At 40.7% G+C, this 27,884-nt stretch overlaps 5 protein-coding genes across 16 annotated transcripts; 3 read left to right on the forward strand and 2 right to left on the reverse strand.

Moving 5' to 3' along the window:
* Nucleotides 1-1,050: 1,050 nt before the first annotated feature.
* On the forward strand, nucleotides 1,051-6,061 carry cd9a (CD9 molecule a). 2 transcript variants are annotated; one of them, XM_003967055.3, is made up of 8 exons: nucleotides 1,051-1,250; nucleotides 3,365-3,467; nucleotides 3,564-3,661; nucleotides 4,059-4,133; nucleotides 4,233-4,334; nucleotides 4,648-4,737; nucleotides 5,058-5,141; nucleotides 5,217-6,061. In XM_003967055.3, the coding sequence occupies exons 1-8, from the start codon at nucleotides 1,182-1,184 to the stop codon at nucleotides 5,280-5,282; spliced, it is 687 nt and encodes a 228-aa protein (XP_003967104.1). In that variant the 5' UTR covers nucleotides 1,051-1,181; the 3' UTR covers nucleotides 5,283-6,061. The 2 variants fall into 2 exon arrangements, with proteins under 2 accessions (XP_003967104.1, XP_003967103.1); XM_003967054.3 differs by lacking the exon at nucleotides 1,051-1,250 and adding an exon at nucleotides 1,813-2,615.
* bbs10 (Bardet-Biedl syndrome 10) lies at nucleotides 5,907-9,469 on the reverse strand. Of its 2 annotated transcripts, XM_029841576.1 has the most exons (5): nucleotides 9,371-9,469; nucleotides 8,657-8,856; nucleotides 8,539-8,579; nucleotides 7,626-8,435; nucleotides 5,907-7,533 (listed from the first exon to the last, which is right to left on the reverse strand). In XM_029841576.1, the coding sequence occupies exons 1-5, from the start codon at nucleotides 9,450-9,452 to the stop codon at nucleotides 6,828-6,830; spliced, it is 1,839 nt and encodes a 612-aa protein (XP_029697436.1). In that variant the 5' UTR covers nucleotides 9,453-9,469; the 3' UTR covers nucleotides 5,907-6,827. The 2 variants fall into 2 exon arrangements, with proteins under 2 accessions (XP_029697436.1, XP_011605165.2); XM_011606863.2 differs by having other exon boundaries at nucleotides 7,626-8,579; nucleotides 9,371-9,444.
* Nucleotides 9,470-9,492: 23 nt separating this feature from the next.
* Nucleotides 9,493-15,694, forward strand: LOC105416877 (synaptotagmin-1-like). Of its 10 annotated transcripts, none has more exons than XM_029841578.1 (12): nucleotides 9,493-9,633; nucleotides 11,122-11,276; nucleotides 11,368-11,429; nucleotides 11,556-11,673; nucleotides 12,548-12,697; nucleotides 13,234-13,412; nucleotides 13,846-13,968; nucleotides 14,055-14,222; nucleotides 14,311-14,478; nucleotides 14,561-14,678; nucleotides 14,908-15,041; nucleotides 15,194-15,694. In XM_029841578.1, the coding sequence occupies exons 2-12, from the start codon at nucleotides 11,159-11,161 to the stop codon at nucleotides 15,398-15,400; spliced, it is 1,545 nt and encodes a 514-aa protein (XP_029697438.1). In that variant the 5' UTR covers nucleotides 9,493-9,633; nucleotides 11,122-11,158; the 3' UTR covers nucleotides 15,401-15,694. The 10 variants fall into 10 exon arrangements, with proteins under 10 accessions (XP_029697438.1, XP_029697443.1, XP_029697437.1 ...); XM_029841583.1 differs by lacking the exon at nucleotides 9,493-9,633 and adding an exon at nucleotides 10,078-10,572 and having other exon boundaries at nucleotides 11,094-11,276; nucleotides 14,596-14,678; nucleotides 15,194-15,336; XM_029841577.1 differs by lacking the exon at nucleotides 9,493-9,633 and adding an exon at nucleotides 10,083-10,572 and having other exon boundaries at nucleotides 11,094-11,276.
* Nucleotides 15,695-18,086: 2,392 nt separating this feature from the next.
* Nucleotides 18,087-20,896, reverse strand: LOC115251069 (RNA polymerase II subunit A C-terminal domain phosphatase-like). Its single transcript, XM_029842044.1, has 7 exons — nucleotides 20,715-20,896; nucleotides 20,224-20,296; nucleotides 19,819-19,959; nucleotides 19,515-19,662; nucleotides 19,277-19,367; nucleotides 18,960-19,084; nucleotides 18,087-18,451 (listed from the first exon to the last, which is right to left on the reverse strand). Exons 1-7 carry the CDS (start codon nucleotides 20,819-20,821, stop codon nucleotides 18,087-18,089), a joined length of 1,050 nt encoding a protein of 349 aa, XP_029697904.1. The 5' UTR covers nucleotides 20,822-20,896.
* Nucleotides 20,897-22,618: 1,722 nt separating this feature from the next.
* LOC101071092 (synaptotagmin-1-like) lies at nucleotides 22,619-24,675 on the forward strand. The gene is made up of 6 exons (XM_029841657.1): nucleotides 22,619-22,819; nucleotides 22,906-23,073; nucleotides 23,162-23,329; nucleotides 23,407-23,524; nucleotides 23,754-23,887; nucleotides 24,042-24,675. The coding sequence occupies exons 1-6, from the start codon at nucleotides 22,772-22,774 to the stop codon at nucleotides 24,276-24,278; spliced, it is 873 nt and encodes a 290-aa protein (XP_029697517.1). The 5' UTR covers nucleotides 22,619-22,771; the 3' UTR covers nucleotides 24,279-24,675.
* Nucleotides 24,676-27,884: the final 3,209 nt, after the last annotated feature.

Here is a 27,884-nt window from a genome sequence, read left to right on the forward strand (position 1 = left end):
ACAGCAGAGTGGTCTTGATAAGTTCATCTGCGGGAAGAAGGTGAACTTTGACCTGGCCATTTGGGAAACAATGGAGAACAAGGACTGTACCAGCCTCCAATGGGACTGGAATAAGAAGACGAGGTCACCCAAGCAGAAGGACTGGATTGGACTGAATTAGCATCAATAATTTGCATGTGTTTCTATAAAAGACTGGGTCAAGGGATAGTTAGGTTGTCAGACCTCATGCCCGGACAATTGACTTTGTTATTGTAGGGTTATGAACTGGCCCGGAGCTCTGTAATATTTGTATCTTGAATTGGTTTTATTTGCTAAATACATTTTAAAATTGGCAACAAATAACAATTGTGTTCGATCATTGATCGTGAATCCTGCAATAACATATTAACATGTCATTTAAGACTGTAGAGCCACAGTCAACTCTTCTTTTGGACAAATTTAATTATTGTATAACCTTATTTTAAGTGTTGTATTTTAACCTACAGATCGTTTCTACAATCTTTTATTCATAATTGAAATAAAACAGTGACCATAAAACATTTTGAATTTAATCAACGACAAAACAGTTAACAACAGAACTGAGATGCAGCATGTGCTTAATCTTTAGAGGTGGTTGAACACATGTGGGTATTTCTCTCTCGTATAGATTCCATGCTCGTGCACGGTCCTCAGTCGTGTACATTAGCCTCTAAACCACCCTTTGCTCTCCGGAAACGCGTCTTTCTTATTGTGGAACAATGACGTCATCGCACTGCCGCAGGGAAAACCCACAGCACGCCGATGGTTGTTTCATTGTACACACAATTTCGGTTACATATATTCTTTATGGGGCTGCTTAAATTTGAAAAAAATAATAATCAGCAATATTATTTCCAGACCCCCAGAAGAGAGCAGCAGGAGGCTGGATGTTTCCATTTGTAATAAAATAAAGAGCGTCACCAAAAAGCCCCGTGGGAATAACAAAAACGCTATTTTAAACCGTCAGAAGCGGAACTCAAAGAATAAAGCTCTGCTTTTGCATCCCGTTATGTGAGAGGGCGGGCCACGACAGACGCGCACAACACGACGCACGCAGCATTGCCGGCGCGTCGACAAATAACCTCATTCTGCCCGGACTGATCTGCTGCAGGTCCTCCGTTACTGTTCGGCTTGACCACGTTCTGAAAACCATCAGAACCACCATGGCCGCGCTGTCGGGAGGAGAAACTTGCATCAAACACTTGATGTTTGCCTTCAACCTCATATTCTGGGTGAGTTGCCATGAGAATATGCAGTGTTGATAACTCGGGGAATTAAATGTGTTCACTGTCTGTGGTTTATATGCGCTGCGCGCGTGTGTGAGTCACAGCTGTGTATGCGTGCGGTTTTAGAGCAGGTTCGTGAATGATGGCGCGATATAAGTCCCAAATATAGACTCGGACCGGGGGCGCAGACAGCCTCAGTTTGTTGGTTCCCAGTATATTCTGGGATGGCCACCAGTGAGCACACAAACACAGTGTCCCGATGCGCGTCGAGTGCAGGCGGACAGGAAGAATAATCCCCAGTGGCCAAGTGACCCACTTCCAGCCAACGCACTGGAGTTTGCGCGCACATTTCAATATATGGGGTCGGGGGGTGGAGGGTTTGTACTGATAACCAAAAACTTCTTGGGACATATGTGTGTTGTGTATCTGACTCTGACGTTTTGAGTCCAGAGCCTGGAGGGTGTGTCACGTCCCCCCCCCCCCCCCCCTTTTTTTTTTATATATTTATGTGCGGGGTGGGTGCGCACGAGTGGCTTTAGTTGGATGCTTTGCCCTTTTATGAGCGCTTACAATTTGTGTAGCTATAGATAGAGCAAAGGACACGGCAGCTATTCATTACTGGGCAGACTGTTTCCCATACTTGCGTGTGCGCGCGCGTGTGTGTAGCGAGAGAGAGAGAGAGAGAGAGAGAGAAAGAGAGATATAATGATTTACATTTGGGCATGAGCAGTTTTTGCCTTAAGCATTTTAAAGACATCATTACCAATAAAGAGTAATTGCACTCTATAGAGAAACCACAATATCTTGCTATGAGCTACCACAGATGTGATTAAGGGGGAAGATCCTGCCACTGATCCCATGAGATTTACAGTTTCTGATGAGTCTGAGTGCCCACGGTGTCTCAAGATCAGATACAGAAACTGTCGGCGTAGCCTGTAAGGTGCAACAAACATGCTGCAGGACTACATTGTTTCTATTCTTAAAATTTAGAGTTTAGTCATGCCTCAACAGAACCCCCCAGTAATATGAACCTGCACACACACACACACACACACATACACACACACACACACACACACACACACACACACACAGAGTAGTCTAATGTGACTAGTAAACACTGGAAAATGGGAAGACAAGCAACAGGAAGGGAGTCATGCACAATGGGGGTGGTTTTTTATGCCACTCCCTTTAGAAAAAAAACATCAGGTGATTGCATGAAGGCGTGGAGAAGAGTGGAATTTCACCAGACGGCTTCGTATGGACACTTTCCGTTTCCTCCTTGGAATAGGTTGAACATTCAGCATGGCTCTGGCTGGAGGAATTAAATGTGTCAAATATTTGATGTTTGCTTTCAACTTGCTGTTCTGGGTAGGTGACGCTCACTTTTCCTCTAGTCTTATCTTACATACTGTGCATGTAAGCATGTATGCGAGCAAGAGAAAGTGAAAGGAAGTTGGCACTTTCGCAGATCATCCTGCCATTTTGTTCACACGGGGGATGCTAAAATAAACACTTACCAGCAACCAGAGTTAGCCCAAACAACTCTGGAATAAGGACACCTATGACTGTGATGGCGAACATGCACAAACAAGTTTGGACTATAAAGTTGACGCCATTCTAAAATACAGTTCTGTTAGTCAGATTCTAAAGCAGTGTCTGTCCAGGCCAAAGGTCTCCTCTACTATTTAGCGCACGTAGTAAGAGTGGGTAAGAAAGGCTTATAAAGAATGAATAAAAGCTCTTTTTTCAGGCCGCAGGTGGGCGTCCTCTCAAGTATGGAGGAACGCTGAGATGACATGAAGAAGGGTTTGGAAATCTAAAACGATCAAAAAGCTGACAGGACGGAGGTGTCAGTGTGATATTCAAAATGACAAAATGGACGTTTGAAATTTCAGACATCCTGAGGGAGATCTGCTCATTGATGCCGGGAGGGACGTTCAAAAATTAGAGTCACAATCTGCCGTGCATCCTGTCTGGGGCTTAATTGATCAGAATTTCTCACTAATCTCATTTGTCCTGAGAGCCAGCAGCGGGGCGGTCCGTTACAAATATGGATTACACATAAACCATCGGGCACTGTAACTGCAGAATTCATGTTGTTGTTGTTGTTGCTTCAGCTTGCAGGCACTGCTGTCTTTGCTATAGGCCTGTGGCTGAGATTAGACCCAAAGACCAAAGGTCTCTTTGAAGGACCAGACGCGCCATATGTGTTTTACACCGGTAAGAGGCCCCTGCTCACCCAGCAGCTATCAAACAGACCAAAGTTCAAACGCTGTGCCTCCCAGGTCCCACCTAAACCTATATATGTGTGTTTAGGTGTGTACCTCTTCATAGCGGCTGGAGCACTGATGATGGTGGTGGGATTCCTGGGATGCTGCGGGGCAATCCAGGAGTCCCCCTGTATGCTGGGACTGGTTGGTATCCTGTTTTAAAACCTCATCTGAATTCCTTTTTTAAAAAATTTTAGTTTCAAATACTTTTTAAAAACTCCTTTTCTGCACTGTTTGAACTGTTTAAGTATGTGGCAACAATCAGAGGTCTTTATAGCTCAATAACCTTAACTAAGGACTGCCACAACGATGCCAAGGCCAGACTAGAGATGTCCCTGCACCAACTTGTTGTGTCCCTCCCTCCCCTCCCCCACCCCGTTTGGCCTTAATCTTCTTGCACTCAATCCCTCGGGAGGAGGGTGAATCTATGTAAATGAGCACTAACTACAGTACACTTAAGTAACATTTAGTTTAGTTTAATGAAAACAGAGTGAAACAAGAAGCTGACTTTACTGAATTGTTTCTTTTATTTCTCATGCAGTTCTTCTTCTTCCTGCTTATCATATTTGCCATTGAGGTGGCAGCTGGTATCTGGGGATTTTCCAACCAAACCAAGGTTATAATATAGCACATAGATAAGAAACATGCAAAATAAACTGCATAATAGCGGGTAAGAGGGAAGTATCACATCAGTGTTGTCTCTCACTCTTTGCAGGTGGTGGATGACATCACAACATTCTACCGACAGACCTACAATAACTACAAGACAACCAAAGACGAGCGTCTTAAAGAGACTCTACGTATGATCCAAACTGGGGTGAGGAGCCGTCTAACTCAGGATGAATCGAGGGCTTTAGTAAAAGGAAACTTAGTGTGTGCTTTATTGATAACATTGGGCCAAAAATCAAAGATGAAACATCAGAAGGGGTGTAGGAAATAAAAAAGAATAATTTTAAGACAACATGACAAGATTACATAAATATTTTGGCTGTAATTACTATGTAAACTATATGTTATCGTGAAATTCCAAACACTGAATCCTGTTTTAGTTTCATAAAACTTACAGATTTTCCTTTTCGGTTTTGTTGACCGCGTGCAGCCTGTTAATGCCAGATATTGTGTGTTCACAGATGGACTGTTGTGGACCAACAGGAACTATAATAGATGACGCCAAAGACACTTGCCCCAGCAGAGACCTGCTGGCGCAGTTAATTACAAAGGTAAAATCACTTTAAATGTGTCGATAGATCATTAGCGTTTATATCTAGCAAGCAACGCCCAAACTAATGAAAATGAATCATTGAATATGAGATAACAGCCTACAAATATATTGCAGCTGAGAGTGTACAGACTATCTGGCAGGTGTGAAGAGTTTTTCATCCTTCTCTTTTAAGATTCCTTGGCTTTTTCGCCATGTTACTATAGCAACAATGGCTTGCCGGAGCCTACTTTCTCCTCATGCCGTCTGCTGTATGTGCAATACATCACATTCTGCTGAGGTTTAGTGGACGCTGAGAGGAATCGTTCTTTTGTGTTGCAGAGCTGCCCTGATGCCATCGACGAGATGTTCGACTCCAAGCTCCACATAATAGGCGGAGTGGGAATAACCATCGGCATTATTCTGGTGTGTTTCAACTATTGTAACTCAGATCGGCTCACAAAAACCCTAAATAATGTCCTCCTCCGTCCTCTGTTACAGGTGTTTGGGATGATCTTCAGCATGCTTCTGTGCTGCGCCATCAGGAAATCTCGGGAGGTGGTCTGAGATCCACCATTGCTCCCTGAAATAATTGATGTTGCATGATGTCATTCCTAGAGTCACGTGACTCTCCACTGCCAATAGAAACACTGCTTGTTCAGGGATGATATCCTGAAAAAAACAGGTGCCGATATTTCAGATTAAATCACACAGTAGTTATAACAGTGCCAGTGATATTTAGGCTCACTTTCATGAACCAGATGAGACGTGATTGTTTAGAATAATATGGATATCATCTGTGCTTCAGTGGCTATGTGGAACAGACGTGTGTGATTTATTTCGTTTTACTCAGTGGACTAAAATCAGTGATTGTGACCTGCTAATTGTTCAACCAGAAGATCATATTAGTGTATACTGACCACATTACACACCCAATGGCAGAAGGTGTCACACCTGCACCATAATCAAAGGCTCCTGCCACCATTTCGGTAGGATACACTAACTAATGAGTTTCTACAGTTCCTTTTTCTGGCATCAGTCAAGTGAAACCATTGTTACTTGTAGCCAATAGAACACTGACTTGTGCTAACTGGGGTCTGTTCTGGCTTGGTATTAGAATAGCACTTCACATCCTTTGGATACATTTCTTAACTTCTCCTTTTTACTAATCGCCTTTGTTATTTTTATTGATTTTTTTTTGTAAAAGATTTGTACACCTAAGTGATTGTACATCACACGCAACCAGATGATGTATTTTATATTGTCTATTTCACTTATACCACTATGTTTCGCACAGACATAAACTCTGCGCCAAATAACCAGTAAACTCCGAGGGTATAAATCAACGGGGCGTTGTCTTTAATCACAACCTTTATTGATGGGCTGACACGGTGAAAGGGTGGGTTTTGTGCAGGATGCAGGCAGCCTTAGTTTAGAAGATCACTGCCACGATGAGAATGAAACTGGGCTGCTTCCCAGTTACACTCCCAGTGGAAGGAATATCTGAAGGATCTCCTGCTTCGTGCCTCTTTGATATTTGTAACATCATGTGTGACTCATTCAAAGCACAAACACAGGGGCCTGTTTATTCCTCTTTAATGGAAAACTGGAAGCTATGATAATCACACTGATTAAAGTAAACACAGCTAATCCATTTCAGTAGTATGTTTACTTCTGGGGGATTACGGTTTCCCCAATAAAGGGGGAAAACCTCGCCGTGAAAACAGCACGTCTGTCATGAAAACAGCGCGAGGAAGTACCCTGTGATTCGGTTGTTGACAGTCAGGATTGGCCCTCTCAGACACCACACCCCAAAATATGAGATAACAAAAAGAAAAACAGGAAAAATGATGAGAACAAAGACAGAAAGCGGCCAGTATCAACACCTGCAGACACATCCCTTTTTGTTAACCAAAGGTCAACTTTTTGATCCAAACTGCGTATTTTGACGTATTTAGCTCCAGATTTGGCAGGACTTGGGCTGAGAACAGGATGGTACAGATAAAACCAAATATCTGGCTTCCAGCTGGTACAGTGCTTTGGTATTGCTTGTGAAAATTACACTCAGCAAAGTGAGAAAGCAAATCTTTTTTTGACCTCAGTTTCTATCGGTTATTGCGCTTCCCCTTCTGAGGATATGCTTGTAAGTCTGTGTGACCTTGTGTTTAAAACGGCGTGCGTCTGCAGCACAGTGTCCACCTGCAGAAGACGTGATGCACACTGCACCACGGCCAGGAGCAGCTGGTATTTACAGCTCACCGATTCCAATCCCAGCTCCTCTATGACTTTTAAAGATGCACTAGCCTTGCCACAACAATCCAAATCATCCATGCTCAGGAGGCTGAAAGGGTGTGAATGAGATTTTATAAAGTTCAGTATTTGATCTTGAGTGTGGAGGAAATGGCGCTGGCTGCAGGAGTAAATCTGCCTGGGCACCGTCAGCAGAGCATCGGCCAACAGTTGTGAAACTACGGAGGTGCCGATATCAGAGTCGCCAGAGTTTTTGTGGCGCTGTTGCAGAAGAGCACGGGTTAACAGAAACTCAAATGTTCCACCTGCAGGTATAACACAGCCTGGTTCCGACACAGCTAAAGGATGGGTTGGGAAGCACGTGCTTGCTTCATCATTCAAGGTCTTTTCTGTTGCTTTTGCTGAGGTGTTTGCCAGGGGTTGCCATGCTGAAAGCAGCATGAGGATGGCATCCAGGATTGCAGATGCATACTGGTCTGTTTGGCCTTCCCCTGGTCCACAAATGACAAGATTCCACAGTTTGACCATGACCCTTTCCTCTGAATCTTGGAAAGCCAAATGAACATATCTATGAAGAAGACAGGACACGGATCAGCAATCTGGGAATTAAATCAAATGGAAAACACCAACAGTACAGTTTAAGAGTGACAGATTTCATACCTATGAGGTCCAAGATGTATTGGTCGGCAAAAGGTCAGTGTAGCAACGTTGCTTGGTCCTATTATCTGACAGTCCGACACAGGTTGAGTCCTGCTTAGCTGAGCAAACAAAGTCAGCTCATCTTCACTGACACACTCCACGATGCAGATATTTGCCTGTGCAGCTAGAGATAAGACCGCCGGAGACTGTTTTACGGCAGACAAAAGCAGAGAGATGCCTAACCTCTGCAGGTTGGCAAAGACACAGCTCAGTGACCTTTCTGCCCAGGCTTTAAAGTCTACAATACTTGTCTGTCCACAAGCCAGCTCCAACACTTCTCCTGAAGTGAGTATTTCTGGTTCGAGGCCTCCAGTAAAAATCACAGCTTTAACTGGTAAGTCACTGACGTTGGGAGGGCAGAATGAAGCAAAGTCCCTGTGAATGACCTGGCCTTCAACCAAGCGCGAACAGGTAAAAGGGAAGCCTGACACTCGTGTGTGCAATGTGGGAAAGTTGTCAGTTAAAAACTGAAGCAATGACGACGGTTGGGCACCTTTAAATCCACAGCTAGAGAGTAGATTACACGTGAGGCTGGTCGCAAAATCACACTGGGATCTACTCAGACGGGAGCAAAAGAATGATGCCAGTAGCTTCTGAACATGGCGACTGCCTGCGCCAGTCTGTAAATGTGCTGTTGGAGCAGTATATTCCCACAAAAGACTGCATCCATATGGAATAACTGCAGCAGTGATGAGATTTTCCAGCTGCTCTGATGCAAATTCCAGTGTTTTGAAAGCCAAATGCCTGCCTGTCGCAGCCTCTGCTGAATACCTGGACACATAGTTATGAGACACATTAGGCTCCTTACAGGCACTTGCATGAATCGTCCGGAGTAATGAAGTCAGCAGGAGGACAAAGGTTTTGGATCCGTCACCTGTTGCTGTGCTGTGTTTTAAAACACAATCCACTACCATCCTGAAAATAAAATCAACATTAATGTATTGATAGATAATGCCACCTAACATCAATTTTTTTTTTTAAAGAGTGTTTACCTTGCCAGTGGATGCTCCAGTCTCAGTGCAGAGAGAATGCGTGACCCACTGCAGCTTATCATCGCCTGCCCGGTGTCTCGGATGAAGAGCACCTGCCCTCCATCGGGGCCAAAACAGCGGAGAATGACTGACTCCAAAACACACACAATCTGTTGAACATGATCCAGGTGTAGGTTCTCCACAGGCACCATAACAACACCCTGGAAATTCACACAAACCAATAAATAAATGAGAATAACCAAGGTTTCCAGCATTAGTTTTAAAAGGTAGTCAAAACTATACATACACAATGAATACTGTCAGGGATTTCAACATTAATGAATTACATTAACATTAAAAAACATTAAGATTAATTCCCATAATCAGGAACAATATTTGCCAGCATTTTATATGTGGGGTGCATCCATGGGACACTTGTTTGCAATTTGAATGCTATAGTTCAGAGAGGCAAATGTTTCAGATTAGATTTTCTGTAAGTCAAAGTTAAATATCTTCAACGTTTTAGCAACAAGAAATTCACCGTTTACGACTTTTTTTATGTAAGATAAACATCATATAAAGTTTAATACAGTATATTAACACACTGCAATGCAAGCTAGGTAAAATCTTTTAAAGAATTTCAAAAAACAATAGACTTAAAACCACCGTTCTATAACAGAACAGTGTGATTACTTATCATTGTAAAATAAAATAGTTTAAAATAAGGAAACTGACCGTTCGTGAAGAAGCTTCCTCCGCATCCAAGAGACCGGGCTTGATCCTGCACGGAAACGCGAATTTTTCTTTTAGTGCGCATGCGCAAAGACGCTTCTATTTCCGCTTGAGAAACTAGTTCTACTGCGCATGTGCTGCATAAGTGGTCGTTCGTAATTTTTGTGCGACGTGATTTGAAATACTATAATTGAACTTTACTTGTGTGATTGAACATAAAGGCTTCCTTTTATTTTAGTTTTTAGTCTTTTGACTTGGCCTTACGGGTGAGCATCCTTTTACAAGAATATCTCTAGAGTATGTTGGCCTTAAATGATATCTGTCATTGTAAGTCAGGGGTGTCCAAACTTTTTGCAAAGAGGGCCAGATTTGATAACGAAGATGCCCGGGGTGTACATGCAAATGTACACTATTATAAAACAATTTTCATTGTCACAAATCTCTTTATTTTTCAAATGGCAGTGTAACCAAATATAAGCCACTCAGGCAGACGTGAACAACTCTAAAAACACAATTCTGCCTTTAATTCATATCTGGAGAGTCAGATAACATTGAACACTGAACTGTATGGAATACCTTAAATTTCCATGAGTTTGATAAATGTAATGCAAAGTTGTCTGTTATCATACAAGTTTAAAACAAGTAAATTTTGCTCTTGTCTTTTACAAGATATACAAGAAAGGAGGAATTACATTTTAGTGATTTATTTATTCTGTTAGTGCCAGCGGGCCATAAATAATACATTGTAAGACTGAATTTGCGGGCCGTATGAAATCTTACCGCGGGCCGTGATTGGCCCCCGGGCCGGACTTTGGACATGCCTGTTGTAAGTAGACAAAGATACACCATAAAAAAACAACTGTCTCTTGTGATTCAGATTTTGAGACTGTTGAATATGTCTTTTTATTGCACATATACCAGGATATTTTTTGACAGCATTTTAAAAATAGATTTGGTGCATAATATGCAAAAGGTGTATAATAAATTATTGACAAACAATTTATTTATAGTTCCAGACGTAGTTCCTAGTATTCTGTGTTTATATAACGAACTTTAAAAACCAAAAACAAAAAACAAACCGATGTACGGAGTTTTACACATGCGCAGTAGAGATTGTCTTTCCGCGACGGATCAAGTGGCTGGGATTTCTCTGCTCTTTCTCATGGCACTTACGCAGACAATCTACCGCCATCTAGCGTCAGAAGGTAGGCATTGTTTTCCAAAATGAGCTTCGTTTGCAACCATGCAACACAGGCAAATTTGTGATTATCAAAATATCGAGATGCAGCCAGACCCTATTGGAGACATCTGATGAGATTATAGATTATTAATTGGTTCATAAAGGGCCAAGGGGCTTTCTGTTTTCAAACTCACACTGCAATTCATAAACTGATGGTGGAATAAGCAGTAAGGAATTAGCTCTCATCATCATTCATCATCATTTGTACACACACATGTATGTATGTAAACTGCTTATGTGTTTTTCAATATTTCATCATGTGTGTGCAATTCAGTTTTTTTTATTGATGTCGATAATGATTGGGGTTAAGATCAACTGTCAATCAGTTTCAAAATTTAAAGTCAAATATTTATTATAATTACAGTTTATTAATACCTACAACTAAAAGGAGTCACTTCAATGCCGGTCTTTAAATTTATTGTTCATAAAACTAAAGCTGTGTTCAGCATTTCTGTCTTCTTATTTTTCATCCTTCTTCCTGTACAGTATCTTTGAGCATCTCCTTTACCTCAAGGTGAACTGGGCAGGGCTGGAACCTGATCGCAGGGTTGATGCAGAAACCACATCCCAAGCTTCTAAATCAGGCAGTATCATCTGTGGATGTTGTGGGACAGAGATGGCAAGTGAATGCCAGATGCACAGACACCATCGGAGCTGTTCCCTCTGAATGTAAATGCCCTCTCTTGCTGAATTGTCACTATGCTAACGAACCTTTAAAAAGTCAGGTCATTACACTGATAAATATGCATCATCTGCCCAGTGAGGGTGACCTGTATGGATGGGACAAGAGAGGTGGGACATCACAACTCAGCAGCAGTTCCCGTGAGACCTGAATTGACAGAACACACACACACACGCACACACACACACACACACACACACAGGACTATGACCATGTTGCAAAGCCTCCCTCTCCAGCCCTTTACACACCTGCACTCTTCTCTTTAGGACGAGGCAGGACAAATAAAGACACTCATTTTCCTCTGCTTGCATCTCCTCTTTGTTCACCCTTTTCTCTCCTTCACGTCTTTGCTGGGAGAACCTGTGAGTCCCATCCTTGACACAGGTACGTTTGGGTCTTTTTATATTCTATTCAGTTTCCTCAAAACCAACAGAGACATTTCAAGTTATCGTTCTCTGAACTTTGGAATATGAATAGTCACTTTGAAGAGATGTCTGCATGAACTGACCAGGTGAAAAATGTTGGCATCTTATGAGGGAAAAACAGATAAATACACATATGAAATGAAATTTGAAATTAGACCTTTAAATAACTACACTTGAATCAGAAATAATGGAGAAATGCTGTGTGATGTCATACAAACATTGGGAACAAGCATGACACTCATCATTTGTGATCACATGACTTCATTCTAAAGTAAATTGCTCAGCTGATATTCAATCAGCACTGGCGTTTCTTTTTTTCAGGAAAGTGAGTTGATATATTTTTAGGACATAAACATTAATGAGGGTTTTCTTTGCTGACACAGCAGCAGGAACTCCACAGCCCTGATTCCTTTGGAATAGAAACTATTGAAATTGTATTAATATAACCTCTTGGTTATGCCCTTCATGGGGTCGTCCCCTCATGCACTTTGACCTTGACACATGCTTTAACCTCTGGCAGCTCATAGAGAAACAACATTGGTTCACATCTGACACTTCAACTTTACTTCTGCCCTTCCTTCCCTCCTCTGCATCCTTCCATGTCAGCAGGTTTATGCGGGACAGCGGCTTGCATATCCTGCATTCAAGTTCGTGCCAGAGCAGCAGAAACAGGAGAAGCCATTTGAGACGATTGTTGCACAGCTTGATTGCATGTAACATGATAATTAATGCATATTTCAAGCATGGCATGCTATTCAGATATGGGATTATTTCATCTGTCTCCAGCTGTTATGTTTAGTTTTTTATCATTTGTTTCTTAAATCTGTTTTCAGTCAGTTTTCACTCTCAGGCAATGACAGGCAACCATCAACATGCTGCAACAACCTCGAACCACTTATTGAATTCAACAATCCCACCGGAGGAAAAGCACTTAAGTGACTATGATCCCAGAAGATTCATGAGTGAGCCGCACAGCATTGGCAGTAAGCGCCACCCACACCTTTACATGCATCATGTCAACATAGTAAGAACAGCAAAATCGTTGGTTTATTTAAAAGATCAGCTTTGTTAAACAATATGAGTAAAGTTTTGGCAAGTTTATGTCACGATATTCTGCTGAATATGACATACCTGACTCGCCATGTCAGAGGTTTAGAATTTTTTGCAGACAATTTTAAAATGATTGCAATAAGAAAATGAATTAGGGATTAACAGAAGTGAATAAGTAAGCATTGCAGTGCATGTGCTATATGACAACCAGTACAGCCACGGGAGATCCCGAGGAGTTAAGTGAATCAATCATGCAATATATATTATGACCACTAGATGTCACTAAACACTTCTTTAACCCTCACTGTTTTTTGTGCTTAGCTGATTTAATGCACAAATTATTCGTCTCACCAATTTAAAATGAGCAGAATGTGATTAATTCTGCTGGAAATTTGAGTCTTTTTCAAGTGGTTGATTTTGAGTTCTTTAATATTCTTCGATTAATGCACACATTTGTAACTGTTTTTAGGGTCCTCGTGGGCTCTTGCAGCAGTCTGCATCGTGAGTTTATGTGTGGTGTTTTCAAGTGTCGTGTGCTTGTGGAAAAAGTGCTGGAAAAAGGACAAGGACAAAGAAAAGGACAGAAAAAAGGAAACAGAGACCAACAAAAGCAATTTTGACACGGAAATGGATGGAGGTTACAATAAGGTAGATGAGAGCACTTGATGAGAGCCCCCACCCCACCCCACCCCCCCCCCCCCCTCACACACACACAAGCCCTTCTCCCCACAGAGACTGCATGTAATGTATCAGCTGTGACATCAGGTCACCCAGGTAGTGAAAGTGTCAGTGTAAGCTTGGATAAAGGTGTGTGTTGCATTTTTCATACTGGTGTTGGTTAAGGTCAAAGCGATGAGAGATGATGGAGATGTGGGGTTTTTTTTGTTTGTTTGTTTCTTTTTTAAGATATTCCAACAGACATGGAAATAATGTAATCTCCCATTTAAAAAAAAAAAACCACATATTGTTGAATATATAGAGAGAAACATCACAGTAAATGATCTTCTGATTAAATTTTATACTTCATATCTGTGCCTGTGTGTGTGTGTATGTGTGTGCTCGTGTCTGCGCACGCGTGCAGCTTGTCCAGCCATTTAAAGATGAAGAGAACCAAGGAACTGCACTGTCGGGAAAAGCGCCCCAGGAGACGGAGAAGATGGGCAGGCTACATTTCACTTTAGATTACAATTTCACTGATAATATGGTGCGATGACTCTTTTTTTTCTCACCCTCTGTCAGCTGTAAGCCCGCACACTTTAAATTCTCAGCCTATGTTTTTTCCTTTGCTAGCTGGTTGTAGGTATCCTGCAAGCTGCTGAGCTGCCAGCGATGGATGTGGGGGGCAGCTCTGACCCCTACGTTAAACTCTACCTCCTCCCGGACAAAAAGAAAAAGTTTGAAACTAAAGTTCACAGGAAGAACCTTGATCCCAACTTCAATGAGACTTTCTCATTTAAGGTAAAGGTGCTTTAAAACAATAAATAAACAAAATAAAACAGAATTTCAGCACTAGATGTTTATTCTGCATTAATGTGCTGCCCTCTAGGTACCCTACACCGAGCTTGGTGGCAGGACGCTGGTGATGACCGTGTACGACTTTGACCGTTTCTCAAAACATGATGCTATAGGAGCTGTGAAGATACCAATGAGCACCGCTGATTTCAGCCAGTCTCTTGAAGAGTGGAGGGATCTACAGAAAGCAGAGAAGGAGGAGGTGGGAGCAAATAATTAAAGAAATGAGATTGGATGATTTTACAAACTCTCACTGATGGATCATGTGTGTGTCTGTGTATTAGAGTGAGAAGCTTGGAGATGTATGTCTGTCACTTAGGTATGTGCCCACTGCTGGAAAGTTGACAGTGGTGATTTTAGAAGCCAAAAACTTGAAGAAAATGGATGTGGGAGGGCTGTCAGGTGGGTAGAGCCATTTAAAACCACACGCAATCACTGCATTTGTGTCTGTACGCACTAATTTAAGCAGATGCAATGAAGGAAGCCAAGCAATAGGCCAAAAAGGCGCATCTGTTATTTGGTGTAAATGAAAGTCTAACTAGTCGGGACTCAGACCCACTGCACATGTGCCGAACTGACGACATTTCCGGGTTGCTCCTCCTCCATCAAACCTTCGTTTTCTCTATTTTAGACCCCTATGTGAAAATCCACTTAATGCAAAATGGGAAAAGACTGAAGAAAAAGAAAACAACGATAAAGAAGAACAGTCTGAATCCTTACTACAACGAGTCCTTTAGCTTTGAAGTGCCATGTGAGCAGATAGAGGTACTCGGCGTTCACATTTGCATGTTTGTCCCTAACATTCTCCAGCCCCTTATCCTAACATCACATTCACACATCCTCACTTCCCCAAAAATGTCCTTTTTCAAGAACACATACACAGATTCTGAAAAACTGATTTCCTGTGTGTTCCATAGAAAGTGCAGATTGGAGTGACTGTGTTGGACTACGATAAGATTGGCAAAAACGACGCCATTGGGAAAGTGGTGCTGGGTGCCAGCAGCACTGGAACTGAGCAACGCCACTGGTCCGACATGCTGGCTAACCCACGCAGGCCAATAGCTCAGTGGCACAGCCTCCGGCATCAAGAGGAAGTCAACTCTTTACTTTTCAGTAAAAAATGATTTAGGGAAGTTGTTTAACACCAGAATTACCTCAAGCAATCTCTTAAACCTCATATCTTACCTCTCATATAATTCCCAAATGATACAAATAAAAAACTTACTTTAATAAAAATGACAATACTCTATACTAACCTTAAGACTGTCACCTGATTTGGTGGAAACATGAACTTGTTCCTTTAGGAATTCTAACTCAAGGGTCTAAGAACAGAAGGTGTCACAACTTTGCAGCTTGAAAAGCCCTCTGAGGCGACAATGTTTGTGATTTTGGGGTCTTAATAAACTTGGTTTGATTTAGATGCAGCTCTTGGGCATTGCAAGGGTTTTGATTTAATAGACCAAAATTCTAGACCAAAGTACTTATACAAGTACACAATATGTTCTACCTCCCAGTATAGTTGAAATTTGGAAATTATGTTCTGGCTAGGTTTGTGATTGAAACAGATTTTGAGTTTTTTGGATGTTCAATTTATAGCCCGAGACTGAGCCCTAAAAAAATCTAAGAACAATAGTGTTCAGCTGACAGAAGCCAAAAGCCAGACCCAAAATGCAGACATAGACACAACACACAGGTTTTATTTTCAAAAATTTAATAAAACATTAAAGTGACAGAGGACTGGAAATGGAAATGGCAAATTACAGGCAAGCAAAGCTGATTAGAACAATTAATCTGGAAATGAGCAAAATAGGACAAGACAGGTGATGCAGGTAAAAACACAAAAGCATGAGAGCAAAAGCTTAATCTACAAAGGTTTTCTAGAAAAGGGGGCCAAGCATTACTGCAACGATCTGGTGGCTGATCTCAAGCAAATTCAGCTTTTTTTTTTTTTATATGAGAAAATAGGATGGCTGATCAGCCTGCTGTGTTCTGATGTCCCACAGCAGCTGGACTATTGGTATGTTTGCCACATACAAGATTGATGTGGCATTTGTATTGATCTCACAGCTTAGGGGTAGCAGCATTTCAGCTACCATGAACTGTCAGGATGCTGTCGTTGATTGACAGGAAACGGGGTGGCTGCTCTGTTTTCGGGGTTTAGCAGTGGTTGTCGAAATTGCCTTGGCTGAGTAAAGCCTTGTCCTTTGCCATTGTGATTAAAGGTTATTCCTCCTGCTGCTGCTGGGGCCCTTTGTTGCCGAGGATGGATTATTCTATGATGTTGTGGTATGGGCCTTATCAATACTGGCTCTGGATATGGCCGATTCATTTCTGGTGGTCTTTCAACAGGACGACATTTTATAATTGGTCTTACTGGTTCCCTGGAGGTGCTAAAAGGGGCCTGGTATGGCTCAGGTCTCGAATATGGATAATGTCTGACCTGGCCTGCGTTCTGCATCCAACTATCCAAAGGTGGTTGGCCTCTGTTGGCTTGGGCTTGGTGCTTTTTTCGCCAACGCCTCTTTTGGTTGCGAGACCATTGTTGTTGTTTGGTTCTTCTTTCTTCGATTCCCTGATGTGGCTGGTCTGCTGTTCCTTGGGCCTGGTCATTTCCCCATCCCTGTGGTTGTGAACTGCCCCCGCCTATGGGCTCCTCCAGTCTTGGCCTTTTTGCTGGCCTTTCACTGAAAAAAGTGACCAGAGATCCATGAAGCAATGTGTCCAGCATGTAGAGTATTTATCTAAAAAGAAATGTTAGCAGCAAAAAAAACCACAGAATAGAAATTGTTCTTACATGTCTACACTATCCATCGGTTTGGACATCTCATCCTCTATCCAGTATCTCTTTTGTTGTCGAGCATGATGTCCGGGCTGCTGACAATTATTGCTGCACTCTGAGGTGTCATTTTGCTTTTGATGCAATGGATCAGCACTGTGGTGCAAAAAATACATTTGTTTGTTAGGTTTACTGTGTTCTCAATATTTCTAGTTCAACATCCTTCCTGTTTTAACCCCGTGCCATTTTGCAACTACATTCATTCATACATAATTTATTCCTTTCACATATTTGGGAAGTCCTTAATGGGACTACATGGTGACTAAAGTTAAATCATTGGTCTGAACATCTCTGTTGTCGCCTTTCAACAGAAGAAGTGAATCATTATTATTGTGATTTTAATGTTGTTTAGTAATGTCTTACAAAATATCAATTATATAAGATCAGGGTGTGATGATTGTCAAGAAAATTAAAAAAATGATTAAATATTTTAGATTTTTTCTGAATACGTTTTTTCGACATTTCTTTTGATACCTTAAGTTTAAACTATCGAAGAGATCCTTTCTTTCATTAAAAATCCAACCGATCTGCTTCACAGTCGCAGTGTCCAAATCAGTGACTTCTAACGGGGTTTTTTTTTGGCTTTAAAACATATTTCCTCCTGAAAAAATATTTCAGATTTTTGGGGTGTCATATGCCTCACAGAATATAATCCAACAAATTCTTATATAAAGATTAAAAACCTGATCATCTCTTCTGGAATATCATCATTCAATGAAAAGAGGAATTCTTCTTCCCTCTCCCAGTGGTACCAACAAGACCACAGCCAAGAAGGGGTGACAATGTGAATGTCCTTGTCTTGTCGCGCTATAAAGGCCTTCTTTGTACCTGTTTGGGATTGTTCTCAAACTTTACTTGTAATACAGGCAATGAAATAAGTAAATTAAGAATCTTTAAGAAAGATTTAAAACTGTAAGTATTGTAAGAATGTAGCTTTTAACAACTGTGCTGCCATTGGCTTTGGTTATATTGTACTATATCATTATGTCATCAAAGTGGCTGTAAATACGTGTTTTCGTTGCAATCAAATGCGTGGTGCAATTTGCATTTGCAGAGCGCAGAACGACGTTCTTCTCAACCTTTGCCCCCAAACCTTGGGCACAATGGTACTCAGCAATGATCGGAAGCGCGGAACCCTGTGGAACAAGTCCGCTGAACACTATTGTTGTTCCCTCCAGTGTTTTTCTTCTGAGCTCTGGAATAATCTTGGAAAGATCTGGCACTTCAGCGATCTCCTTCCGCTGGTAAGCCTCATAGCGGCTGTAGTACTCTGTGTGGATGCGCTTCAGCACGTTTTCCAAGTAGGGCAAGTAGTCATCGTTGTCTTCTTGATTATTATCTGCCACCAAAATGAGAAATGGTTATAACATTTTAAAATCCTCCTTAGGTGTGAGTGCATCTCGCTATTAGTAGATTCTCTTAATAGGGATGGGTGAGCTCTGATACCAGGAACTAGTATTGGACTGATGCCATCTTTAATTTATTTGGTACCTGTAATTGCTGTCAATCCCAATCACCAATACTCAAGGCAAAAAAATGCCCTGTTGAAATATAGCACGCTGCCTTCACAAACATGGTCACTTCCATCACGGAAACGTTACCATTTTGGAAATTGTATGAAGTTAACAAAGGACCAGACCTGTGCAGAATGCAAACTCTGCAAAATTGAAATTGGAAGAGGTGGTATGTGTATAGCTGAGTTTGGTTTTTGTTTTTTTTGTTTTGCCCGTTCATTCATACAAATACATTAAAGTACTAAAGGTGGAGCATTGGTAGCTCATTCTGTAGGTGACTGGGCTGAGAAGCAGAGTGTGAGTGTTTTTTCTTGCAAAGAATAGACGCCTTACCTGATGCATCCTTGTCCTTGAAATAGAAGTATGGCCTCACTTCAATGAGGGCAGGGGCATAATTCCATACATCCTGTCGGTCATCAATCATGCAAATCATTGATTCACCACAGGGGCTAAAAAACCTGCGAGGACAGACCCAAAGATAACTTGCAAATTTACTTTTGCCTCGTAATTGTCACATTGTCTCTGTAGTTTTCAAAATTGCGATGCGTAATAACTCAGAATTCTCATTTTACATTACAATTTTCCAAAAAAACAAATAAGTTATTTCTCCGCCTCTCTCTCCTTTGTCCTTCATGGGATGCAGTTCTCACCTCACATTTTCCATCTTGGATGATGGAAAAAAACAATCATCTCTTGAGATAATCCGGTCAGCAAACAGGGTTTTAGTAGGATCCAAATAATCTGGAATGTTTCACGTTCACAAACATTGAAATTCTCATAATCTCTTTCTTTTCCTTTGAACTAAAATATTTTCAAAGTTTTACCAGCAAAAAAGGATTACAATTATTCTCATTCCAAATGTGAGAGTTTTAAGGTTAGGAGAATTACCTGCAATAATCTTTGCATATGGTCGGGATGCAAAGGTAAAAATATTGAGCTCATAGAGTTGAGACATTTTCTCTAAGAACTCCTTGTAGTATGGCCGTATTCGTATATGATAAGGATTTGAATTTTCCATTGTCATCTTGAACAAGTTCTGAAGGAAGTGATAAATACATATAGATGAATTGATGCTACTTCCATTCTTATATGGATATATAGATCATAAAATTTAAACTAACCATTAAATACTCCTTACAATAAGAGACAAGAAGAAAGCACAGTATTTCCAGATCTGACAAATATCCGGTACCTCATTAGGAGAACATTCGCAGGGCTCCTCGGTAGCATGGATCAATGTATTATCCAGATCCACCATCAGAACCAGTTTTTTACTCTGGTGGAGTTTATTCTGATGAACCTTCGTCAGTCTTTCTGATAACCGTTGAAATGTCTGAAAGGGATAAATCAGTGAGGAAATCTCAGCATCTGTTATCAATGCACAAATCTTTATTATGATTTATGATCATTAAAATGACAAATCTCAACCAATATACAATTTTACTGGAGATATACAGTACCGTATATATACCCACACCTATACAGTATATATGCGTGTGTGTGTATATATATATCAATCAGTTGTTTTTAGAAAGACATGACACGTACACATTGAAAATAACATTAGTGAGTAAGAGAAATAAAGTTTGTTACTGACCTCTAAAGTGATGTCTTCTTCAGGAGTTTCATTCCCCATCGGTGCCCCCAGGCTCTCCTCTGTGTTGGGTGGCCTTGGAAGGAAGCACAAAATGTCGATTTTTTCATCGTGTGTAAATTTGTACTTATCTTTAATTATGTGCTGTATTGTTTTATTTATATGTGAACATTTTTAATCCTGAGACAGTGAAATAGAAGAAAGTTCTATTTTTAATTCTATTCTATTTTAAATCTTTGGACAAATATGAAAATTGATAATGAAATGCGTTTTAAAAATGGGTTGCAGTTGATTTGATTAGGACAATACATATTAATCATCTTAGCAGCAAAAAGTGTCCAAGTAAATGTGCTGGAGTTAGTCTTCAAAGCTAACACTTCTGTAGCATAGCTATTATGCCTAAATATTTTGATGGGTTTCCTAATTTTTAAATCTATGCACCTTTCCGCAATGAATATGGCAATATTCATAGTAGCTGTAGAGAGTAAACTTACGAGTCCTGACAGTTACTTCCTTGAAGACAAGTGTCAGGTGACTGTGCACCCGGAGGCTCTGGGTTCTCCATAGGCTTTTTATTTTTAGAGAAACAACCGATTCCCATCAAACTCCTTTTCTTTAAAGCTGGCCATGAAAAAAAAAAGTTATTGTCAGAAAACCAGATTTAAAAACCATACAGGTTCACATTTTGTTCCAGTCAAAAGCAATAGATCCTTAAACCCAACCAATTAAGAACATTTAATTTTGCAGCCTGTCCATACCTGCCACATCACATGAACTATTTTACTTTCAAGAAAATGGTAAAAAAAACAATTTGAAATCTTTATTTGATTCTCTAAACTTTTGTGGAGAAAATTGTGGAGTCTTGCATCAAACAGATCAGTTACCCACAGATTGTGATTTAAATCTGCACAGTATAATATGAGCTTCCAAAATGTAGTAGGTTGATTTATAATCAAAGTCATTGATGATCAAAGCCTTGTGGTTTTGTTCTTTCAATATCAAGGTTTCTCCATAATCATGTGTTATTTGGCACATCATCACTAGCTTAAAGTTTGATTATTCTGTTCAAAAATATACACATAACCTTGGTTTCCAAGGTTATATCCATGATGCATTGTAATAATACACTGTACATGCTATATGGTCATTTAAATTAAAAGTATTTTCTCCAGCTTAACATCAGCTTGAAGTGCCAAAAATATCACCCTCCATCCTAAACAAGATCAAGTGAAATGGTGTTGCAAATGTTGATGCGTGAATCCGCCTTAACGTCTCTAAATGGGTGCCGCGTAAACGCAGTAACTCCCTTGAGCAAGGCACATATTTCAAAGCATTTGTCAAATCCTGACACGTTTCAATCAGCTCTGAGTTTGAAAGCATTAACAGCTGATCATTTTGATGAACATTTCCTTTACCTTACAGTTCAATTTAAACTCCATGTTGGCCAGATCAGTTGGTGTATTATGCAGTGATAATAAATAGGAATTCATTAAACCATTACAGAGGTTATAATAATGAGCAAAATAAAGTAAAGATCAATAGAAGGGCTTGTCACACAGTGTACTGTACCTGTCTATCAGCGAGTGTGGAATGAATGCCTGGAGAGGTTTTTTCCTAAGTAATGTGCTGTGCCTTGATGTCTGGTTGTTACAGTGGACATGCAGAGCAAACTTTGTGTGAGGGTTCTTACCTATTATATGTTTGCTGTCTGTAGACTGCAACACGCCACTGAAATCTATTGTTGTTTTGGCTACCGAGAGGTTACATTCAGTGATAAAGATTAGATAGATATTATATAATATTAATAATATTATATAAAGATATAAAGATTATCAGCAAATAACACTCAACAGCCAACTTGTCCAACTTTGCATGTAATGAGAGGTTGTGGCTAAGGTAGATATATTGTCTTTATAGATGAAAGAGTTTAAAGCATCAAAGAAACTTCCAAGCCACGATTGCAGATTGGTTTTTTTTTGTCACATGACTGTATTGGACAGGTTTAACGAATATATGGGACATGTAGTCCAGTACATCTGCTTACTGAAAAATAAGCACATAATTGAACTACAAATAAAGCTTTGTGCATGTCCATGGAGTGGGTCTAAAAATAACATAAAGGTATATAGATATGCTGGAAATCCTGCTCCAGACACACACACACACACACACACACACACACACACACACACACACACACACAGAAGCCCTTCTCCCCACAGAGACTGCATGTAATGTATCAGCTGTGACATCAGGTCACCCAGGTGGTGAAACTGTCAGTTTTTTTTGTTTGTTTCTTTTTTTATTAAGATATTCGAACAGACATGGTAATAGTGTAATCTCCCATTTTATTTAAAAAAAACACATGTTGAATATATAGAGAGAAACAACACAGTAAATGATCTTCTGATTCAATTTTATACTTCATATCTGTGCCTGTGTGTATGTGTGTGCTCGTGTCTGCGCACGCGTGCAGCTTGTCCAGCCATTTAAAGATGAAGAGAACCAAGAAACTGCACTGTCGGGAAAAGCGCCCCAGGAGACGGAGAAGATGGGCAGGCTACATTTCACTTTAGATTACAATTTCACTGATAATATGGTGCGATGACTCTTTTTTTTCTCACCCTCTGTCAGCTGTAAGCCCGCACACTTTAAATTCTCAGCCTATGTTTTTTCCTTTGCTAGCTGGTTGTAGGTATCCTGCAAGCTGCTGAGCTGCCAGCGATGGATGTGGGGGGCAGCTCTGACCCCTACGTTAAACTCTACCTCCTCCCGGACAAAAAGAAAAAGTTTGAAACTAAAGTTCACAGGAAGAACCTTGATCCCAACTTCAATGAGACTTTCTCATTTAAGGTAAAGGTGCTTTAAAACAATAAATAAACAAAATAAAACAGAATTTCAGCACTAGATGTTTATTCTGCATTAATGTGCTGCCCTCTAGGTACCCTACACCGAGCTTGGTGGCAGGACGCTGGTGATGACCGTGTACGACTTTGACCGTTTCTCAAAACATGATGCTATAGGAGCTGTGAAGATACCAATGAGCACCGCTGATTTCAGCCAGTCTCTTGAAGAGTGGAGGGATCTACAGAAAGCAGAGAAGGAGGAGGTGGGAGCAAATAATTAAAGAAATGAGATCAGATTACAAACTCTCACTGATGGATCATGTGTGTGTCTGTGTATTAGAGTGAGAAGCTTGGAGATGTATGTCTGTCACTTAGGTATGTGCCCACTGCTGGAAAGTTGACAGTGATGATTTTAGAAGCCAAAAACTTGAAGAAAATGGATGTGGGAGGGCTGTCAGGTGGGTAGAGCCATTTAAAACCACACGCAATCACTGCATTTGTGTCTGTACGCACTAATTTAAGCAGATGCAATGAAGGAAGCCAAGCAATAGGCCAAAAAGGCGCATCTGTTATTTGGTGTAAATGAAAGTCTAACTAGTCGGGACTCAGACCCACTGCACATGTGCCGAACTGACGACATTTCCGGGTTGCTCCTCCTCTGTCAAACCTTCGTTTTCTCTATTTTAGACCCTTATGTGAAAATCCACTTCATGCAAAATGGGAAAAGACTGAAGAAAAAGAAAACAACGATAAAGAAGAACAGTCTGAATCCTTACTACAACGAGTCCTTTAGCTTTGAAGTGCCATGTGAGCAGATAGAGGTACTCGGCGTTCACATTTGCATGTTTGTCCCTAACATCTTCCAGCCCCTTATCCTAACATCACATTCACACATCCTCACTTCCCCAAAAATGTCCTTTTTCAAGAACACATACACAGATTCTGAAAAACTGATTTCCTGTGTGTGTTCCGTAGAAAGTGCAGATTGCAGCGACTGTGTTGGACTACGATAAGATTGGCAAAAATGACGCCATTGGGAAAGTGGTGCTGGGTGCCAGCAGCACTGGGACTGAGCAACGCCACTGGTCCGACATGCTGGCTAACCCACGCAGGCCAATAGCTCAGTGGCACAGCCTCCGGCATCAAGAGGAAGTCAACTCTTTACTTTACCTCATGCAATCTCTTATACCTCATATCTTACCTCTCATATAATTCCCATATGATACAAAAAAGAAACTTACTTTAATAAAAATGACAATACTCTATACTAACCTTAAGACTGTCACCTGATTTGGTGGAAACATGAACTTGTTCCTTTAGGAATTCTAACTCAAGGGTCTAAGAACAGAAGGTGTCACAACTTTGCAGCTTGAAAAGCCCTCTGAGGCGACAATGTTTGTGATTTTGGGGTCTTAATAAACTTGGTTTGATTTAGATGCAGCTCTTGGGCATTGCAAGGGTTTTGATTTAATCGACCAAAATTCTAGACCAAAGTACTTATACAAGTACACAATATGTTCTACCTCCCAGTGTAGTTGAAATTTGGAAATTATGTTCTGGCTAGGTTTGTGATTGAAACAGATTTTGAGCCAAAAGCCAGACCCAAAATGCAGACATAGACACAACACACAGGTTTTATTTTCAAAAATGTAATGAAACATTAAAGTGACAGATGACTGGAAATGGAAATGGCAAATTACAGGCAAGCAAAGCTGATTAGAACAATTAATCTGGAAATGAGCAAAATAGGACAAGACAGGTGATGCAGGTAAAAACACAAAAGCATGAGAGCAAAAGCTTAATCTACAAAGGTTTTCTAGAAAAGGGGGCCAAGCATTACTGCAGAGGGATTTACAATGAACTGGCGAGGTGAGGAGAAATGAGCCGCAGATCCAATTAACCAATACGATCAAAAGGTGGGTAAGGTGGTGCCTCTTCAGAAAGAAAGCCAGCCCCGCCTGCCTGGGAATTGGGAAAGAACAGAAAAAAACATTAGCAAGAAAAAACAACAAACTGAAGCACACCAAGCAGTTTCAAGACGGAATTTTCAAAATGGAAAGATTTACTGACTTAATAAATAACGTGTGAACAATAGACTCAATGGGCAGCCTTGCTTGGTACCTCTTTCCAGGATGAATAGGTTTGAAATAGCTGTTTATTTTTATTCTGGTTGATTAAATAATGCTGTAATAGTTTGAAGAAACATTTGTTGAAATCCAAATTGTTCTAATACTATATATGTTTAAGGTAATCGAGGCATTACTGCCTGGAGTTGTTTTTTCTTTATCTGTTCAACCATACGTACTGTTTGATAATTGCAGTAGCCTATAATATTAGATTCTGGAAAAAAGCCTATAATTTTACAACTACCCTTCAAGCATCCCAGACTTTACACTTTTGCATTGTCATTTTTATCAAAATATTGTTTTATATCTGTTCTAAAAACACTAAAATCTGAATTTTCTAGAAATTAAGACCAGACGATGATTTGTTCATCAAATCTTACGTAATAATACCAAATTACTGATTTGGTATTTTGCCTCATGTCATTTGAATAGATTTTAACTCCTGCACACCTGGATATAAGAAGCATCCTGCACCCCTGGTGCTCCATAAGTAACAATAACACGAACACAAACTCCGACAAAACAAAGAGCATCAGAAAAAAAAACAACACTTCCAATAATGAGGCCTCTTCCTAGGCCTCAAATGGAGTGTTACTGTATAGAGAAAAAGTCTCCTCTGCTTGATGAGAGCAGAGGGCCCAACAAGGCCTCAAAGCTGACACTCAGATCCATTATGCCCAGAAAAATTAATCGTCAGGACAGCTTGCTGAGCTAAATCAAAAGAGAATATTGTTTTTTCAAAACTCACCAGTATCCGTCTCTGCCACATCTTCCATCACTGCCTCTGCTGAGTTGTAAATCACCGGGCCTGCCTTGTAGTGTATCCCCATAGTTTAGGCTGGAATGGAGTCTGAAACCACATTCTTTGCTTCAGAGCAGCCTTCGTTTCGTCCCACTTCTCCGCTTCCTCCGGTACATAATCGTGTTTCATATCTGTCCTTTTCCTCTGGGAATCAGACCTTTTTATGAGCCAAGGTTTTCTGAGTATTTCTTTTATTTTTGAAGCTTGTGAATTTGACCCCTATAGATGTTGGCGGGGCTTCAGCTGGAGATTTTGTGGTGAGTGCCCTCTCAATATTTAAAACTGCTCCCAGGCTTTAATTAACATATCTTCAATAAACAGGTCCATTTGTTGAATATCTGGTAGCATTTTGTTGCTAGCTTGTAATAGTCCATCTTCCATGTTGCCTTTTGTTCCCTCCTTTATGTCACACTTTAATTTCTTGGTCATAATCTTGGCCCATTTCATTTGTGTCCAAATTCCTCCTGCAAAATGACTTTGTTTATAAAAGTCAACTGAGAACTACCTCTAACCAATTTAGCAATTTTTTTTTATATATATGGGAGAATAGGATGGCTGATCTCTAGAGAATTCAGCATTATTTTTTTTTATATGGGAGAATAGGATGGCTGATCAGCCTGCTGTGTTCTGATGTCCCACAGCAGCTGGACTATTGGTATGTTTGCCACCTACAAGATTGATGTGGCATTTGTATTGATCTCACAGTACACTTAAACAGCTTAGGGGTAGCGGCATTTGAGCTACCATGAACTGTCAGGATGCTGACTTTGCCGTTGATGAACAGGAAACGAGGTGGCTGGTCTGTTTTCAGGGTTTAGTAGTGGTTGTCTAAATTGCCTTGGCTGAGTAAAGCCTTGTCCTCTGCCATTGCGATTAAAGGTTATTTCTCCTGCTGCTGCTGGGGCCCTTTCTTGACAAGGACCGCTTATTCTAGGATATTGTGGTATGGACCTTATCAATACTGGCTCTGGATATGGCCAATTCATTTCTGGTGGTCTTTCAATAGGACGAAAATTTATAATTGGTCTTACCGGTTCCTGGGAGGTGCTAAAAGTGGCCTGGTATGGCTCAGGTCTCCAATATGGATAATGTCTGACCTGGCCTGGGTTCTGCATCCAACTATCCAAAGGTGGTTGGACTGTGTTGGCTTGGGCTTGGTGCTTTTTTCGCCGACGCGTATTCTGGTTACGAGACCATTGTTGTTGTTTGGTTCTTCTTTCTTCGATTCCCTGATATGGCTGGTCTGCTTTGCCTTGGGCCTGGTCGTTTCCCCATCCCTGAGGCTGTGAACTACCCCAGCCGATGGGCGGCACCTGTCTTGGCTTATTCATCGGCCTTTTACTGAAAAAAGTGACCAGAGATCCATGAAGCAATGGCATGTGAGAGTTAACATGTAGAGTATTTACTTAAAAATAAATGTTAGCTGCGAAATAAAACTACGTCATAGAAATTGTTCTGACAAGTCTACACTGTCCATCGGTCCGGACATCTCATCCTCTATCCCGACGCTCCTTCGGTTTAGAGTATAACGTTGTTGCTGCTGAAAATTATTGCTGAACTCTGAGGTGTCATCGTGCTGTTGATACAATGGAGCGGCACTGTGGTGCATAAAATACATTTGTTTGTTAGGATTACTGTGCTCTCAGTATTTCTAGTTGAACATCCTTCCTGTTTTAACCCCATGCCATTTTACAAAGACTTTTATCCACACATAATTTATTCCTTTTAAATAATTGGGAAGTTCTTAATGGGACTACATGGTGATGAAAGTTTAATCATTGTTCTGAAGATCTCTGTTGTCACCTTTCAACAGAGGAAGTGAATCTTTATGCTTGTGATTTTAATTTTCTTCAGTAATGTGTTACAAAATATCAATTATAAAAGTTACAA

This window comes from Takifugu rubripes, chromosome 9 (assembly GCF_901000725.2).
Source record: "Takifugu rubripes chromosome 9, fTakRub1.2, whole genome shotgun sequence".
Lineage (NCBI taxonomy): Eukaryota > Metazoa > Chordata > Actinopteri > Tetraodontiformes > Tetraodontidae > Takifugu > Takifugu rubripes.